The sequence below is a fragment of the Saccopteryx leptura genome, chromosome 5 (assembly GCF_036850995.1).
Source record: "Saccopteryx leptura isolate mSacLep1 chromosome 5, mSacLep1_pri_phased_curated, whole genome shotgun sequence".
NCBI lineage: Eukaryota > Metazoa > Chordata > Mammalia > Chiroptera > Emballonuridae > Saccopteryx > Saccopteryx leptura.
The window spans coordinates 214,504,351-214,517,940 of NC_089507.1; the positions used below are offsets into that span (position 1 = coordinate 214,504,351).

A 13,590-nucleotide genomic window follows, 5' to 3' on the forward strand; every position below is an offset into this window, starting at 1 on the left:
CTGGTGTAAACGCACCCATCTGGGTTAGAGCGAGCCCGGTGGCTTCCTCCCTCGCTGCCAGGGTGCTGGTTGGCTGGACCAGGTTCCCCAGGCCGGGTCTGGACACCCAGCCCGCTCTGGAGTTGAGGCCAGAAGTGGCGAGCAGCTCCTCCAGGCCCACCACGTGCTAATCCACCCGCAGGGCAGAAGGAGGATCTTGTCGAGTGGTGCAAATCCCCCCGATTGGCCTCATCTGTCTTTGTCCGCTTCCGAGCCGGGAGCGGAATGGAGCCTTACAAGTCAGCGACTCTGCAAATAGCTTCTGCTCCTCCTGCCAGCAAAACCTCTCTCAGTTTTTACCACTAGAAAAAAACGTAAAAGGCAAATACATCTGTGGGTCCCAGGGGCCCAGCAGGAGGCCCCGAGGAAAGCAAGGGAGCCGGGCCGCCCAGGGCCGCCCAGGGAAGCGAGGTGGGGGCAGGGGTCCCCGAGCGTCCCCTCCTTCGACACAGCAGCTCTGTCTTTCTCTGTTTTATGTTTGGGGCTTCAGCATATAAGAATCTATTTCCAGAACAGTGCCTATGGCTCTAAAACTATCTGAAAGCCACCATCCTCCTGACTAGAGCATCCACTGGGAGTGTCTTCCTCATTTCAACTCCACCTGTGGTCCTGTGGCCGTGGGCATCTGTGCAGTCAAACAGAAATGGAGGTTCCATGGCTCATGTGGACAATCCGGGGCGGGGGTGGGGGCGAGGGGGGGCGTGGTTAGCCAAAAGATGCCTGCAGAAGGTTGCAGACCCCGGTGTGGGGCGGCGTCTTCCTCTGTGTGGGTTTCTACGGCAGGGCAACGCTGGGCTCACTCCCCGGGAGCTTTTTTTTTTTTTTTTTGTATTTTTCTGAAGCTGGAAACGGGGAGAGACAGTCAGACAGACTCCCACATGCGCCCGATCGGGATCCACCCGGCACGCCCACCAGGGGGCGACGCTCTGCCCACTAGGGGGCGATGCTCTGCCGCTACCAGAGCCACTCTAGCGCCTGAGGCAGAGGCCAAGGAGCCATCCCCAGCGCCCGGGCCATCTTTGCTCCAATGGAGCCTTGGCTGCAGGAGGGGAAGAGAGAGACAGAGAGGAAGGGGGGGTGGAGAAGCAAATGGGCGCTTCTCCTATGTGCCCTGGCCGGGAATCGAACCCAGATCCCCCGCACGCCAGGCCGACGCTCTACCGCTGAGCCAACCGGCCAGGGCTCCCCGGGAGCTCTTACCAAGGCTGCAGACATGGCAGCTGTGCAGGGCAGGGCTTCCCTTCCTGGCCTTCGGACAGCGCCAAGGACTTCTCACCTATCTGCCTCTGCCCCCCCCTTCTCCCGTGGAATGCAGGGCCGAAGGGGATGTGCCCAGCACCCCCCACCGCCCACCTCCTCCGCATGGGGCCAGCCTCTGCAGACTGCTGGGTCTCTGCGGGGCCAGGACCGCTGGGCCACCAGTCCGGCCCCTGGTCAGAGCTCTCTCTGGGTACAGTGGTGGGACCCTCCGTAGGCCAGAGGGCAGCCCGCAGCAGAACAGCCAGGCCAGGAGGGCCCTCCCCGGACCCTGTTAACGTGCGTTTCTCAGCCCAGCAGCGGGGGAACTCCGCGGAGAGAAGCAGGGCTGTCTGTCCTCTAGGGTAGAAACCTCCCTTCCTTGTTCCGGCAGACTGGGACCCTCCCCCGCAAGTCCTCTGCTCAGTCATTCAGAGGCCTGTCCCGGGATGCCGCACCTGGGGCACCCACAAGGTCATCTGTTGGCCCGAGTCAGCCATAGCCGCCCGCTTTGCCGGGCAGACGCCCTTCCGCCACGAGCCGGTCAGCAAGGCGCGTGCGTCCCTGCCCTGCAGGCCCAAGAGGGGCGACCTTCACCTTAGGCTTGAAGGCGGCTCCGGGATGGGATGAAGATGCGCATGTGGGCGGCAGGAGAGCCCCGTCCCTCGGCCCTGCCGTCCAGGGAGGACCGGGGCATGGCTGACCATCACCTCCCCACCCACCAGCTCCAGTCGGGGTCCAGGGTTTTGCCCTTGTCCCTGACCTCCAAAGGAAGGCAATCAGACAGGGAATTTGAAAGGGAGATAACTCATCAAGGACCCTGCCTGCTCCACAGAGCATCAAATCAGCTGAGAAATAACAATTGTGTCACCAAAATGAACTCCGTGTGTGCGGCCAACGGGCCAGGCAGAGCGGCCCCCGGAGCTCCCCAGGCCTGCCTAGCTGGGAGCCCAGCCTGAACCCGTCCTCGGAGGGCCCTGGCCGCAGCAGCCGGGGCGTCCCAGGCCTCCTGCGTCCCCACCTCCGCCCCATCCACTTGCCCTGCCGGAGCCAGCCCCCTGGTTACCACAGAGATGGGCATCCTGAAGGAGCAGCACCGCCAACTTTCCCAGCTGGGCTGCGGCGAGGACCGCGGAACGCTGGGGTGCTGCTGCCCCCTAGTGGAGAGGAGAGGGAGGGCCCGGGTTGTGGGAAAGGCAGAACCTGGCAACTGGCCAGTTCTCTGCCTAAGAGGACCCTGGGCCTGAAAGGTCCCTCTGGTTCCTCAGGCGGCCAGACCAAGGCCGGTGGGTTTGCCAAAACCCAGAGCAAGAGGACAAGGCTGGACTTCTGGGCCCACCCCACCCCCTTCCTCACCCCCTTCCCCACTCCCCCACCCAGTCTCCTTGTGTTTCTTTACCCCCTCCCTAGGGGAGGCCCTCTGGAGGCGCTGGCGTGTGTGTGTGTGTGTGTGTGTGTGTGTGTGTGTGTGTGTGTGTAGGGGGGTCACCTGGAACATGGGCTTTAAAGTCTGGCACTGCTTCTAAAGACCTGTGTGACCTTGGGCAAGTGGGTTCACCTCTCTGGGCCTCGTGACTTAACCGGGAACATGGGGGTCCTAAGAGCCTGTCCAGTTTGAAAAAAAAATCTGATCAGTTGGCAGCAGCCTTTGATAGCGGTCCCTGAGAAGGTTCTTGATCTGTGAGTTACTGCGGGAAATAGCTCATGGAGCCTTGGGTGCTGCTCACAGGCCCAGAGCCCGTGGATTTATAAGTGGGTCTCAGTTCATCCATCTCCAGGAGGGGAAATTGTCCCATTGCACCCTAGAGCAATTGTTGTCAGCTTGTTTTTTTTTTCCATAACAGCGATAAAACGTTCAGAGAGGACTCTTACGTATGAGCATAGGTTAACCCTACACAGTGTCTTAAAATGCTTTTGCTTTTAAAATTTTTAAGTTCCTTTATTCAGAATTTTAAAACACATGGTTCTCTGCAGAAGTACTGACTCATTTCCACATCTGAGAATCGAGGACACCTCCCCCCCCCTCGCTCCTCAAATTCATGTCCTTCCTGGCCAGGGCCAAGTGCCCGCCACCAAAGCCCAGCCCTCTGTGACCTGGTGACTAAGCAGCCTCCCCACGGATCCACATAACACGCACGCCTCCTCTCCCCCTCCACCCCCAGATCGCGGAGACCTACGCTTTCCTTCCACGCGAGGCCGTGACCCGCTTCCTGATGAGCTGCACCGAGTGTCAGAAGAGGATGCACTTTAATTCCAACGGCCTGGAGCCCAAAGGTAGGCGGGGCGGCAGCAGGCAGAGGGCAGCTGAGCAGGGAGGGGCTCTCCCCCAGGAGGGCCTGTCCAGCTGAGCAGGGAGGGGCTCTCCCCCAGGAGGGCCTGTCCTTTGCAGGCACAGACAGATAAGTGCATGGGGGGGCCCGGGCAGTTGTCATCGTTCCCAGAGGCCAGTGTGGGCCCATGGGGCTGCCCAGAGAGCCTCGTTCCGTTTGGTTCGGTTTTAAAGTCAGTTTCACTGAAAAAAACCAAGGGTACCTTCCCACTGCACTTCAAGGCCCAGGCCACATTCCCCTCTCCCACCGAGGTTCCGGACGGACGGGTCCACCGCACCCCCCACCCCACTCTCTGTCATGCCTGCCACCCAGGTCTCCCCCTCCGCACTGGCCCCGTGGGTTTGGGCTTGCTCACCCGACTGTCAGCTCTCTTGGGACAGGGGCATAGCCCTCACAGCGTGCATCCTCCCACCCGGTACCCACACACTGGCCAGCAGTCGGTCCTTCCTAAAACCGGGAGTCTAGCGGGACCGGTTAGAACTTAAAATGCCCAGAGTGCCTGGCCTGTGGTGGCGCAATGGATAGAGCGTCGACCTGGAAGGCTGAGGTCGCCAGTTTGAACCCCTGGGCTTGCCCGGTCAAGGCACATATAAGAAGCAACTATTGCCTGACCTGTGGTGGCGCAGTGGATAAAGCGTCGACCTAGAAATGCTGAGGTCGCCGGTTCGAAACCCTGGGCTTGCCTGGTCAAGGCACATATGGGAGTTGATGCTTCCAGCTCCTTCCCCCTTCTCTCTCTCTGTCTCTCCTCTCTTTCTCTCTCTCTCTGTCTCTCCTTCTCCTCTCTAAAATGAATAAAAAAAAAAAAGAAGAAGCAACTATTGCGAGTTGATGCTTCCTGTTTCTTCCTCACTTTCCTTCTCTCTCTCCTAAATAAAATAAAACAAAATGCCCAGAGCACTTGTGACCAGCCAAGGTCGGTCCCTTGGATTGACATCCGTGCTCTCCAGTTCTGCCCTCTGCAGTGTGCTGCCACAATGGCCCCCACTTGACCAGTCTGATCATCCCAGAGGCCTCTGGTGAACCTCGGGCCTATCTGTCCACGGGAGGCTTTGGCACGGGGAGACGGGCCAATGCATGCATTTCACTGGTGTGATACAGCTCTGCCCTTTAGAAATGGTGCCCGGGTGGGTGACTCATCGGGGCTTCTAGGCTGCTCCTGGGCACCAGGCCTGCCAGGGTTGTTGACGTCCATGGGTATGGTGCCCGAGGGCGGGAGCAGACTCGGAGTGAAGGGTGAGCCGTTTGCCCGGGTGGCACCCTCCCGGTCTGGGGAAGGGAAAAGCGCCGACGAAGCCCGAGCGGGCGGCCCTGACTGCATGTGGGCAACTTCTGACACCGGCCGAACTCGGCAGCCCCGGGGGCTCTCCTCCGGTGGTGGCCGCCAGGCCACGCCGCTCACTTCATCAGGCGCGTCTGATAGCTGCTGCAGCTTGAGGGACAGGAACCGATCTTGGTAATCCCTCGGAACTGCTGGTCGGTCGGTCGGTGTCTGGTTTAAGAGCAGGATCTCTGGGGGCCACCCTGGGATGAGTTCAGATCCCAGCTCCACAGCTGTACCGACATGTGTCCTGAACAAGTGACTTGCTCTCTGAGTCTCAGTTTCCTCATCCGTGGAACGGGGTCGATGGTGGTAGCCGCCTCAGGGGCTGACGGGGTTTGGGAGTTAACCCCTGTGCCTGGCTCAGGACTACCGGGCAGGAGGGGTGACCTGTGGACATTGCAGGTCCTGTGATAATGCTGGATGCTGACCAACCGGCTACAGCCCCTGGGGCCAAGACAGCATTTGCTGGTACCCACAGATGGACCAGGGGGCTTTCTCCTCTGCTGCATTCCCCACCCTGCCCGGATCTGGGTCCCAGGGGTGCCCACCCATCCACCTGTCCCTTCCTGTTCTGTTCAAACTGTCTCCATAGCAACGAGGGTAGTCAGATACAGAATGTGTTCACCTGGGGGCAGAGGCAAGGCCATTTGTGGGGTGTCTGCAGGTTCCTTCTCGACTGGTGGAGGGCGTTCTCACCTCCCCCACGCCTCCAAGAGGGTGGGAGGTCTCCAGGGCGGCAGTTCCTCTCCTCCTCCTCTTCCTCCCATTCTTCCTCCTCCCCCTGCTCCTCCTCCTCCCCCTCCTCCTCCTCCTCCCCCTCCTCCTCCTCCGTGGGCTTCTGCGTGGCCCGGCGGGTGATGCTGCATAGTTCAGCCTGTTTCTTCTCAGTGCTGCTACGGCCACGCCCCCATCCCAGGGAGGAGGAGGGAAGAGGGAGGAGGGAGGAGGGAGGAGGGAGGTGAGGGGGAGAGCGCACACAGCCCGGATGAAGCCGCCTAGAATATCTACCAGCTCTGTGGGCTCCGGGCTGGAGCCTCCCCTTCCAGGGGCTCGCTCCGGGCAGGACAGAGGGCGGACAGAGTGGGGCTGTGCCTGGGCCATCCTTGCCTGTCCTTGGGTGGAACGCCGCTTCTTTGTCCCTGCGGAAAGAGGAGGAGACACAGAGGGAGCAGGATGGCCAGTGTGGCCCATAGAAGGGCTTGGGGTCGGGCAGGCCTGGGGGCGGGGGTGCCGTCCGGTTCCCTGCTGTGTGTCCCTCAGCAGGTTAGAGGACCTCGCTGGACCTCGCCAGCTCCTGACAGCTCCTGTGAGCCTGTGAGGTGTCTGTCCTGGTTTACAGCCGAGCAGACGAGGCACAGAGAGGTGTCATGGTGAAATCACTTGTCCAGGGTCCCCAGGAGGCAAGAGAATTGATCTTCTCATCAGCGATTTCCTCTTGGGGCTGTTGTGAGGACGCAGCTGGTTGAATTTAGCAACCGTGTCCTGTGGGGGCCCTGGGGCAGTGGGAACATCCTGTGTTGGGTTCCACGTGGAGCCCAGACACCAGACCGCCGACGTCCAGGTGGTCCCATGGGGAGACACACGGTCAGTCAGGCCACCTAGGTGAGCACCCTGGGCCCCCTGGCTGGCCGCTGGGCCACGGGCAGGGCTGGCTGACAGCGGCCGCTGTGTCCGAACAGGCTTCCCTATCGGCTTCACGGGCAGAGGCGTGAGCCGCCCGGACCACCCTCACCAGCTGGCCGGCTCTCCCTTCTCCTGCACCAGCCGAGAGCCGGGAGATCCCATCTCCCGCCTGCCATGACGGCCATTCCCCTCCCTGTCCCGCCTGCCCGCAGGGACCTCAAGCCTGCATCTGACCCCAGAGACAGGCCCCGGGTTCCTGCCCCAGGACGGTGGCACAGGAGGGGGACAGGGAACAGGATGGAGACTTCTCCAGGGGCTCCTGGGAGAACGCCTCGCTTCCTGGCCGAGGATTCAGAAGAAAGCGCGGAAGCCGAGCGGCCTCCTCTGCTCAGTGGTTCGTCCCCCGGCAGAGAGTGTGTGTGTGTGTGTGGGGGGGGGGCTCTGCTCAGTGGTTCGTCCCCCGGCAGAGAGTGTGTGTGTGTGTGGGGGGCTCTGCTCAGTGGTTCGTCCCCCGGCAGAGAGTGTGTGTGTGTGTGTGGGGGGGGGGACAGCCCCCAGCCTTCCCCAGCGCCAGGAGCACAGACAAAGGAGGCCACTGAGGTTCAGGAAGTACGAGGACGGGAAACGCCAGCCCCCCCCCCCCCCCCACCGCGACGCCACGCTCGTCCCCCACCAGCTGGCCCCCGAGCCAGCCCAGGTGGAGAGGGGACAGAAAACGGAGACGGGTGGGCCTTCCTTGGGTCGGACCAGCCCCGGCTCCGGGGAGAGGGGCCACTGGGGGCACGTTCCTGTTTCCTCTGATGGACACAGTGTGGTTGGTATGTCTGCAGCCTGGGAGCCCCCAGAGGGCGATGCCCGTTACCTAGAGAGCTCGCCTCCTCCAGGAAGGAGGCGTCCACCCAGATGGAGGCGGCTTTGTGACCAACCAGGCCTGAACTCCTTTGTGTGGCCTCCAAGCCCCTCATGCCCAGCTCCTCCAGCAGACCTCTCGACCCCTTCCGACCGGTTTTTTTTTTTTTTTTTTTTGTATTTTCCTGAAGCTGGAAATGGGGAGGCAGTCAGACAGACTCCCACATGTGCCCGACCAGGATCCACCCGGCATGCCCACCAGGGGGCGATGCTCTGCCCATCTGGGGCGTTGCTCTGTTGCAACCAGAGCCATTCTAGCGCCTGAGGCGGAGGCCACAGAGCCATCCTCGGCGCCCGGGCCAACTTTGCTCTAATGGAGCCTTGGCTGCGGGAGGGGAAGAGAGAGACAGAGAGGAAGGAGAGGGGGAGGGATGGAGAAGCAGATGGGCGTTTCTCCTGTGTGCCCTGGCTGGGAATCGAACCCGGGACTCCTGCACGCCAGACCGACGCTCTACCACTGAGCCAACCGGCCAGGGCTTCCGGCCAGTTCTGTTGCCCCTGCAGAGGCTCTGTGCTGACCTGCTTGCTGGCCTGTCCTCTCCTGGCTCTCGTCCTCACTTGCTGGCGAGCTTGCACAGTCTCCATGTGCCACTGGCTCTTCCATGAGAGGGGGTGTTAATACTCGCCCCCACCACGGGGACTTCCCGGGAGCACGAAGCAGAAGGGTCCGTGTGGAGCTTCTGGACAGGGCTCAGGAGCTGTCAGCTGAGCGACGGAACACAAGACCCCCTCTGCACGGGGCTGCCTGGAGCTCTTCCCACTCTGAGCTCTCATGGGTTCATCATCAGTCCCTGCTGAGTGCAGGGACTGTCCCTACAGGGTCCCCACCTTCCCCACCCTGAGCCTGCACACAGCAGTGCTCCTTGAAGACTTACTGATCCGCTGACTGACTTCCCTCCTACAGAGGTTTTTTTCATCACTTTCTGTTGTTATTATATTTTTAAGTGAGAGGAAGGAGGATAGTGATACAGATTTCCACATGTGCCCTGACTGGGATTCACCCGGCAACCCTTGTCTGGAGCTGATGCTTGAATCAACCAAGCTATTCTTAGTGCCTGAGGCAGACACACTGGGACCAACCGAGCTATCCTTATTTAGTGCCTGGGGTCACACTCAAACTAATCGAGCCACTGGCTGTGGGAAGGGAAGAGATAAAGAAGGGGGAAAGAAGCAGTTGCTCACTTCTCCTTGTGCCCAGACCGAGAATTGAACCTGAGACAGCCATTCACCAGGCTGATGCTCTATCCACTGAGCCAAATGGCCAGAGCCTACCTTCTGATTTTTTATTTCCAAATCCAAGACCCATGATGGTCTGGCTGGTCTCAGGATTCCTCTGTGCCAGGCCTTCATCTCTTTCTCTCTTTCTCTCTCTCTCTCTCTCTCTCTCGCTCTCTCTTTCTCTCTCTCACACACACACACACACACACACACACACACACACACGTCCTTCACACCCAGCCCTGCCTGGGGCAGCTCCTGCTCCTGGCACCCAGAACCAAGGGGCTCGTTCATCCTGTAGGTGACACTTACGAGAAGTGCCACCCTGTGTTTCGTCGGGAGAAATGGAGGCCACCATTTAAGCTGAAAACTTGCACCGACTAATGAATGAACGCCCCCGGAGTCCCGCTGTGGAGGTCGGCGCTCCGTGGCCCGCGCGGCTTGGCGCGAGCAAACCCTCTGCGTCACTGATTATTTTCAAGGTCTATAAGAACTAGGTCTTGAGCTGGGCTGGTTTCAGTTTTCCTTGGCAGAGAGGTGTTGAAACGTTCCTCCGGGTGGCTCCTCCGCCTCTCTCACCAGCAGCCTGCCCCACTGTTTTGGTTCCGTGACCCTTGCTGGCTCCCGACTCACCAGGGCTATTGGGTTGTGTGTGGTGGCTCGAGCCCGGCCACTGTGCGCGATGATCACAGCAGGAGACCGACTGTGAGAGGTCTCAGCCAAGCCCACGGATGCCTGTGTCCCTTGTGCATGTGTCCATCTTAGGTCACCCCCCCAGCCCGGCATCTACCAGCTCACCTGTGAGCGCCTGACGCCCCCACGGGGCTCCCACTGGCCCTGGCTCCTTACCTCTCTCCCACTACGTTGACCCTCACTGTGTGTGTGTGGTTCTCACCTCCAGCTCGGTGGGGCTCCCCCACTGCCGGGAAACCCCGCCTGCCTTTCTCCCTGCTGTGCTGTGGCTGAGTGTCTGACCTCTGTCAGCCAGCTCCCTGGTGCGTCCCCTCTCCTGGAATGTCCCCTGCCCGCCAGGGAGCCTCCCCCTCAGAATGCTCCCCTCTGGAGCTGCACATTGATCCGTGAGGGGTGGACGCGTTGCTCAGGACGTCCCAGCTTTCCCAGACGGGGGCTCTTGCCCCCCCTCTGGGCACCAGCAGCAGTCTGAGCTGCCAGCATGCTGTGGCAGGCCCAGGCCGGGGGGATCCCTTCTCCCGCCTCCCAAGAGCGCCAGCCCAGCCATTACAGTTTGTTTCTGGCTTTATTTTTATTTTTATTTTTTGAGAGAAACAGGAACATGTGCCCTGACCGGGGAATTGAACCGGCCACCTTTGTGCTCCCGCCAACCGAGCCATCCGGCCAGGGCGTCCCTGGCTTTATTAAAGAGACTTTCTCATAAGCAGCTGTGGTATTTCACGCAGAACATGGGTAACCGTCAGTAAAGGAGCACAGCACCCAGCGTTCGTGGTGGACCAAACACCAAGGCACTGTGACACTCGGTGAAATCTCCATTTGCAGCTCTGACCGGGGACCCGTGGGTGAGAGGGGGCCCAACTCACATACTATGTCACCTAACAGCTTTTTGCTGGAAACCCTGTCTTTGAGGAAATGAAACAAAAGCAGCAGGACCCTGAAGACCCAGGATCTGAAAACAGGAACCGTGGCTTTTTTGAGTAACACCATCTCCATGTCGCCACTGGAATGTCTGTCTCACATACGGCATCCCACCCTGACGATTTTGGGTGGGCCAGGTCCCAACATATACCTGGGCATAGGGAGGTCAAATCCTGGCCAATGAGGAGGCAACAAGGAGAGGTCATGAGGACACTGGGGTCACATTGCCTTTTCCCCACAGCATGGAGCTTCTGTGTCAAGGGGACCAATGGGACCCTTCTGCCACCAAACCAAGAGGAATTCTCTTTAAAAAATAAAAAAAGTGCCCTGGCCGGATGGCTCAGTGGTAGAGCGTCAGCCTGGCGTGCAGGAGTCCCGGGTTCGATTCCCGGCCAGGGCACACAGGAGAAGCACCCATCTGCTTCTCCACCCCTCCCCCTCTGCTTCCTCTCTGTCTCTCTCTTCCCCTCCCGCAGCCAAGGCTCCATTGGAGCAGAGTTGGCCCGGGCGCTGAGGATGGCTCTGTGGCCTCTGCCTCAGGCGCTAGAGTGGCTCTGGTTGCAACAGAACAACGCCCCGCCTGACCTGCGGTGGCGCAGTGGGTAAAAGTGTCAACTTGGAACACTGAGGTCGCTGGTTCAAAACCCCGGGCTTTCTTGGTCAAGGCACATATGGAAGTTGATGCTTTCTGCTCCTCCCTTCTGTCTCTCTCTGTCTCCTCTGTCTAAAATGAATAAATAAAATCTAAAACTAAAAAAAAAAAAAAAAAAAAAAAAAAAAAGAACAACGCCCCAGATGGGCAGAGCATCACCCCCTGGTGGGTGTGCCGGGTGGATCCCAGTCGGGTGCATGCGGGAGTCTGTCTGACTGCCTCCCCGTTTCCAACTTCAGAAAAATACAAAAAAAAAAAAAAAAGTGCGGTTCATTTCAAGGCAGTTTCTGAAACATTCTACATTAGTGACATTTACTTCCTCAAAGAACAAAGATCCACCTCAAAGAACACAAAAATTGTGTATGTGATCACATAGCTTTAAAAAGCTAAACAAAGTTCTTTGCTTTTATAAGATTTGATAAGAAATGTCGTTGAGGCTGTGTTGTCACCAGATGTATATGCTGCTGCTCAAAGTGGCACCCCGTCCCCAGGCCCCATCTGCGTGGACCCCACTTTCTGTAGGGCTGTCTCTGTCCTCACCAAGGAGGAACTTCCCTCCTCCCCTGTAGGGGTTTTCTCACCCTGTTTGCAGGGACTTTTTCCTTGTCCTGGTAAAAAACATTTATAATGTAAACCTTGCTTCTTTTTTTTAAAAGTGAAAGGAGGGGAGATAGACTCCCACATGTGCCCCCACCGGGATCTACCCAGCAAGTCCTATCTTGGGCCGATTCTCAGACCAACGGAGCTATCCTCAGCGCCCAGGGCCGATTATTGAACTAGTTGAGCCCCTGGCTGCAGGAGGGGAAGAGAGAGAAGGAGGAGAGGGAGGGAAGAGAAGCAGATGGTTGCTTCTCCTGTGTGCCCTGTCCAGGAATCAAACCTGGGACTTTTGCACACTAGGCCAATGCTCTATCCACTGGGCCAACCAGCCAGGGCCAAGCATTGCCATTTTAATAATTTTCAGTGCACAATTCAGTGGCGTGAGTTATATTCACGTCATTGAACAACTACCACTGCTATCTGTTTCCAAAACCTTTTTGTCCCCCTACACAGAAACCTGTACCCACGAAGCAGTAACTTCCCATCCCTAAGCGCCTCCCTTCTACTTCCTTTCTCTGTGAATGTGTCTGTGGTCAGTATTCCACCTCAGTGGGATCACACAGTATTTGCCCTCTTGTGTCTGGCTCTCTCACTCAGCATAGTTTTTTCAAGGTTGCGGGGGGGGGGGGGGCCCTGCCGGCCTGGGCTCCGGCGCTTAAGCGGCAGGTCTGACACGTCACCTCGGACACCGTGGCTGTGGATCCCTCCACCTCGACCACACCAGGTGCTTCCCCTTCCGCCCGTCTTGGGCGCGGTGGTGACGGTGGAGGGCAGGCTTCGGCTAGCCCAGGAGTTGCTCGCACACTCCAGTCCCAGCTCCCTGACAGGACGAGGCATCAGGGAGAACTTGGGTTCAAAGACCCGGGAGTCCTAGAGGCAGGAGGAGGGGCCCCGAGAACAGGCCACCCAAGACTGTTTCCCTAGGTAGAGAGGTGTAGCAGGGGCAAGTGACTAAGTAACTAAATAGGAGGGGGTCCCCACAAGGAGGATATTGGGGGTTTCGAGCTTGGCCGTAGCAGAAGACATCTGAAGGGGAAGTTGGAATGGGGGAGGGGTGACAAGCTCCCTTCTAATCATGCCCCCCCCATCTTCCTCGACTTCTCCTGTGCCTGCCGTTTTCACCTGCCCCGTGTGTGGCCCGCAAGTGGTACCCAAGATGCAGAACCGTTGACCCGGCCGTGTCCATGGCAACGGCCTCCCCGGAAGCCTTTGTTGCTCGGCTGGAGATTTTTCAGTTACCAAATATTCCTCCCCTTGGATCCATTTCTTGGAACCTGTTCTTAAAAAAAAAAAAAAGGAAACGATCATAAATTTAGACCGATATCCACACACAGACATGTTCCGAGCAGTGTTGTTTATAATCGCCAACAACGTGAGGCAACATCCATAGCCGTTCATAAAGGAACGACTTAAGCAAACTCAGGTAAAAATAGTACACAGCTATAAAAATTATGTCTGTGAAGGAAAACAGGATTTTTAGTGGTGAAGGAAATGCCTGGGACAAAACGTTATGGAAAAAAATTTTTTTTTTCTTTTAAGTAGGCTATATAATTTTCTGTATTCGTTATGATATCAAGGACATAAAGAAGAGAAATCCCCGGGGGGGAAAATAAACAGAAGCATATGCCAAGCTGCGTAGTGCAGCTAGAGGTGGTGTTTTTTTTTCTCCTTTCTATCTTTTCATACTCTGCACATGCTCTCCAAAAGGAGCACACATTACTTTGATCTTGAGGACAACAAAGCAATAAATGGGAAGCACCATGTCCCACGTGATTAGGGAGGAACCAGAATTTCAGGGGCGGGGGCCCAGAGCTGTGAGCCATATGGTACCTCAGGGTGCCATTTGGGGGCGGCTGTGGGCGTAGGAGGTGGGTGGGGTGTGGGTGGCATGTGTGCACCAGGAAGAGAGCTGGCTTAGCTTGGGGCTGGAAACGTAAGTGCCTTCAAGGCCCCGGCCAGTATTGGAACTGAGAGAAAGTGTGCAGGACAGTAGGGAGTGGTGAGGACTGGGGCAAAAGGGGAAGCTCACATCTGCTGCAGGAAGTGGC

General features: G+C 58.2%; 1 protein-coding gene across 1 annotated transcript in view; it reads left to right on the top strand.

The window, feature by feature from the left end:
- Window positions 1–13,590, top strand: part of NOL4L (nucleolar protein 4 like) — a 129,662-nt gene that overhangs the window by 54,063 nt on the left and 62,009 nt on the right. Inside the window, exon 3 of the mRNA XM_066384079.1 lies at window positions 3,438–3,549. Within this exon, the coding sequence (XP_066240176.1) occupies window positions 3,438–3,549 (112 nt within the window). The remainder of the gene's footprint in view (window positions 1–3,437; window positions 3,550–13,590) is intronic.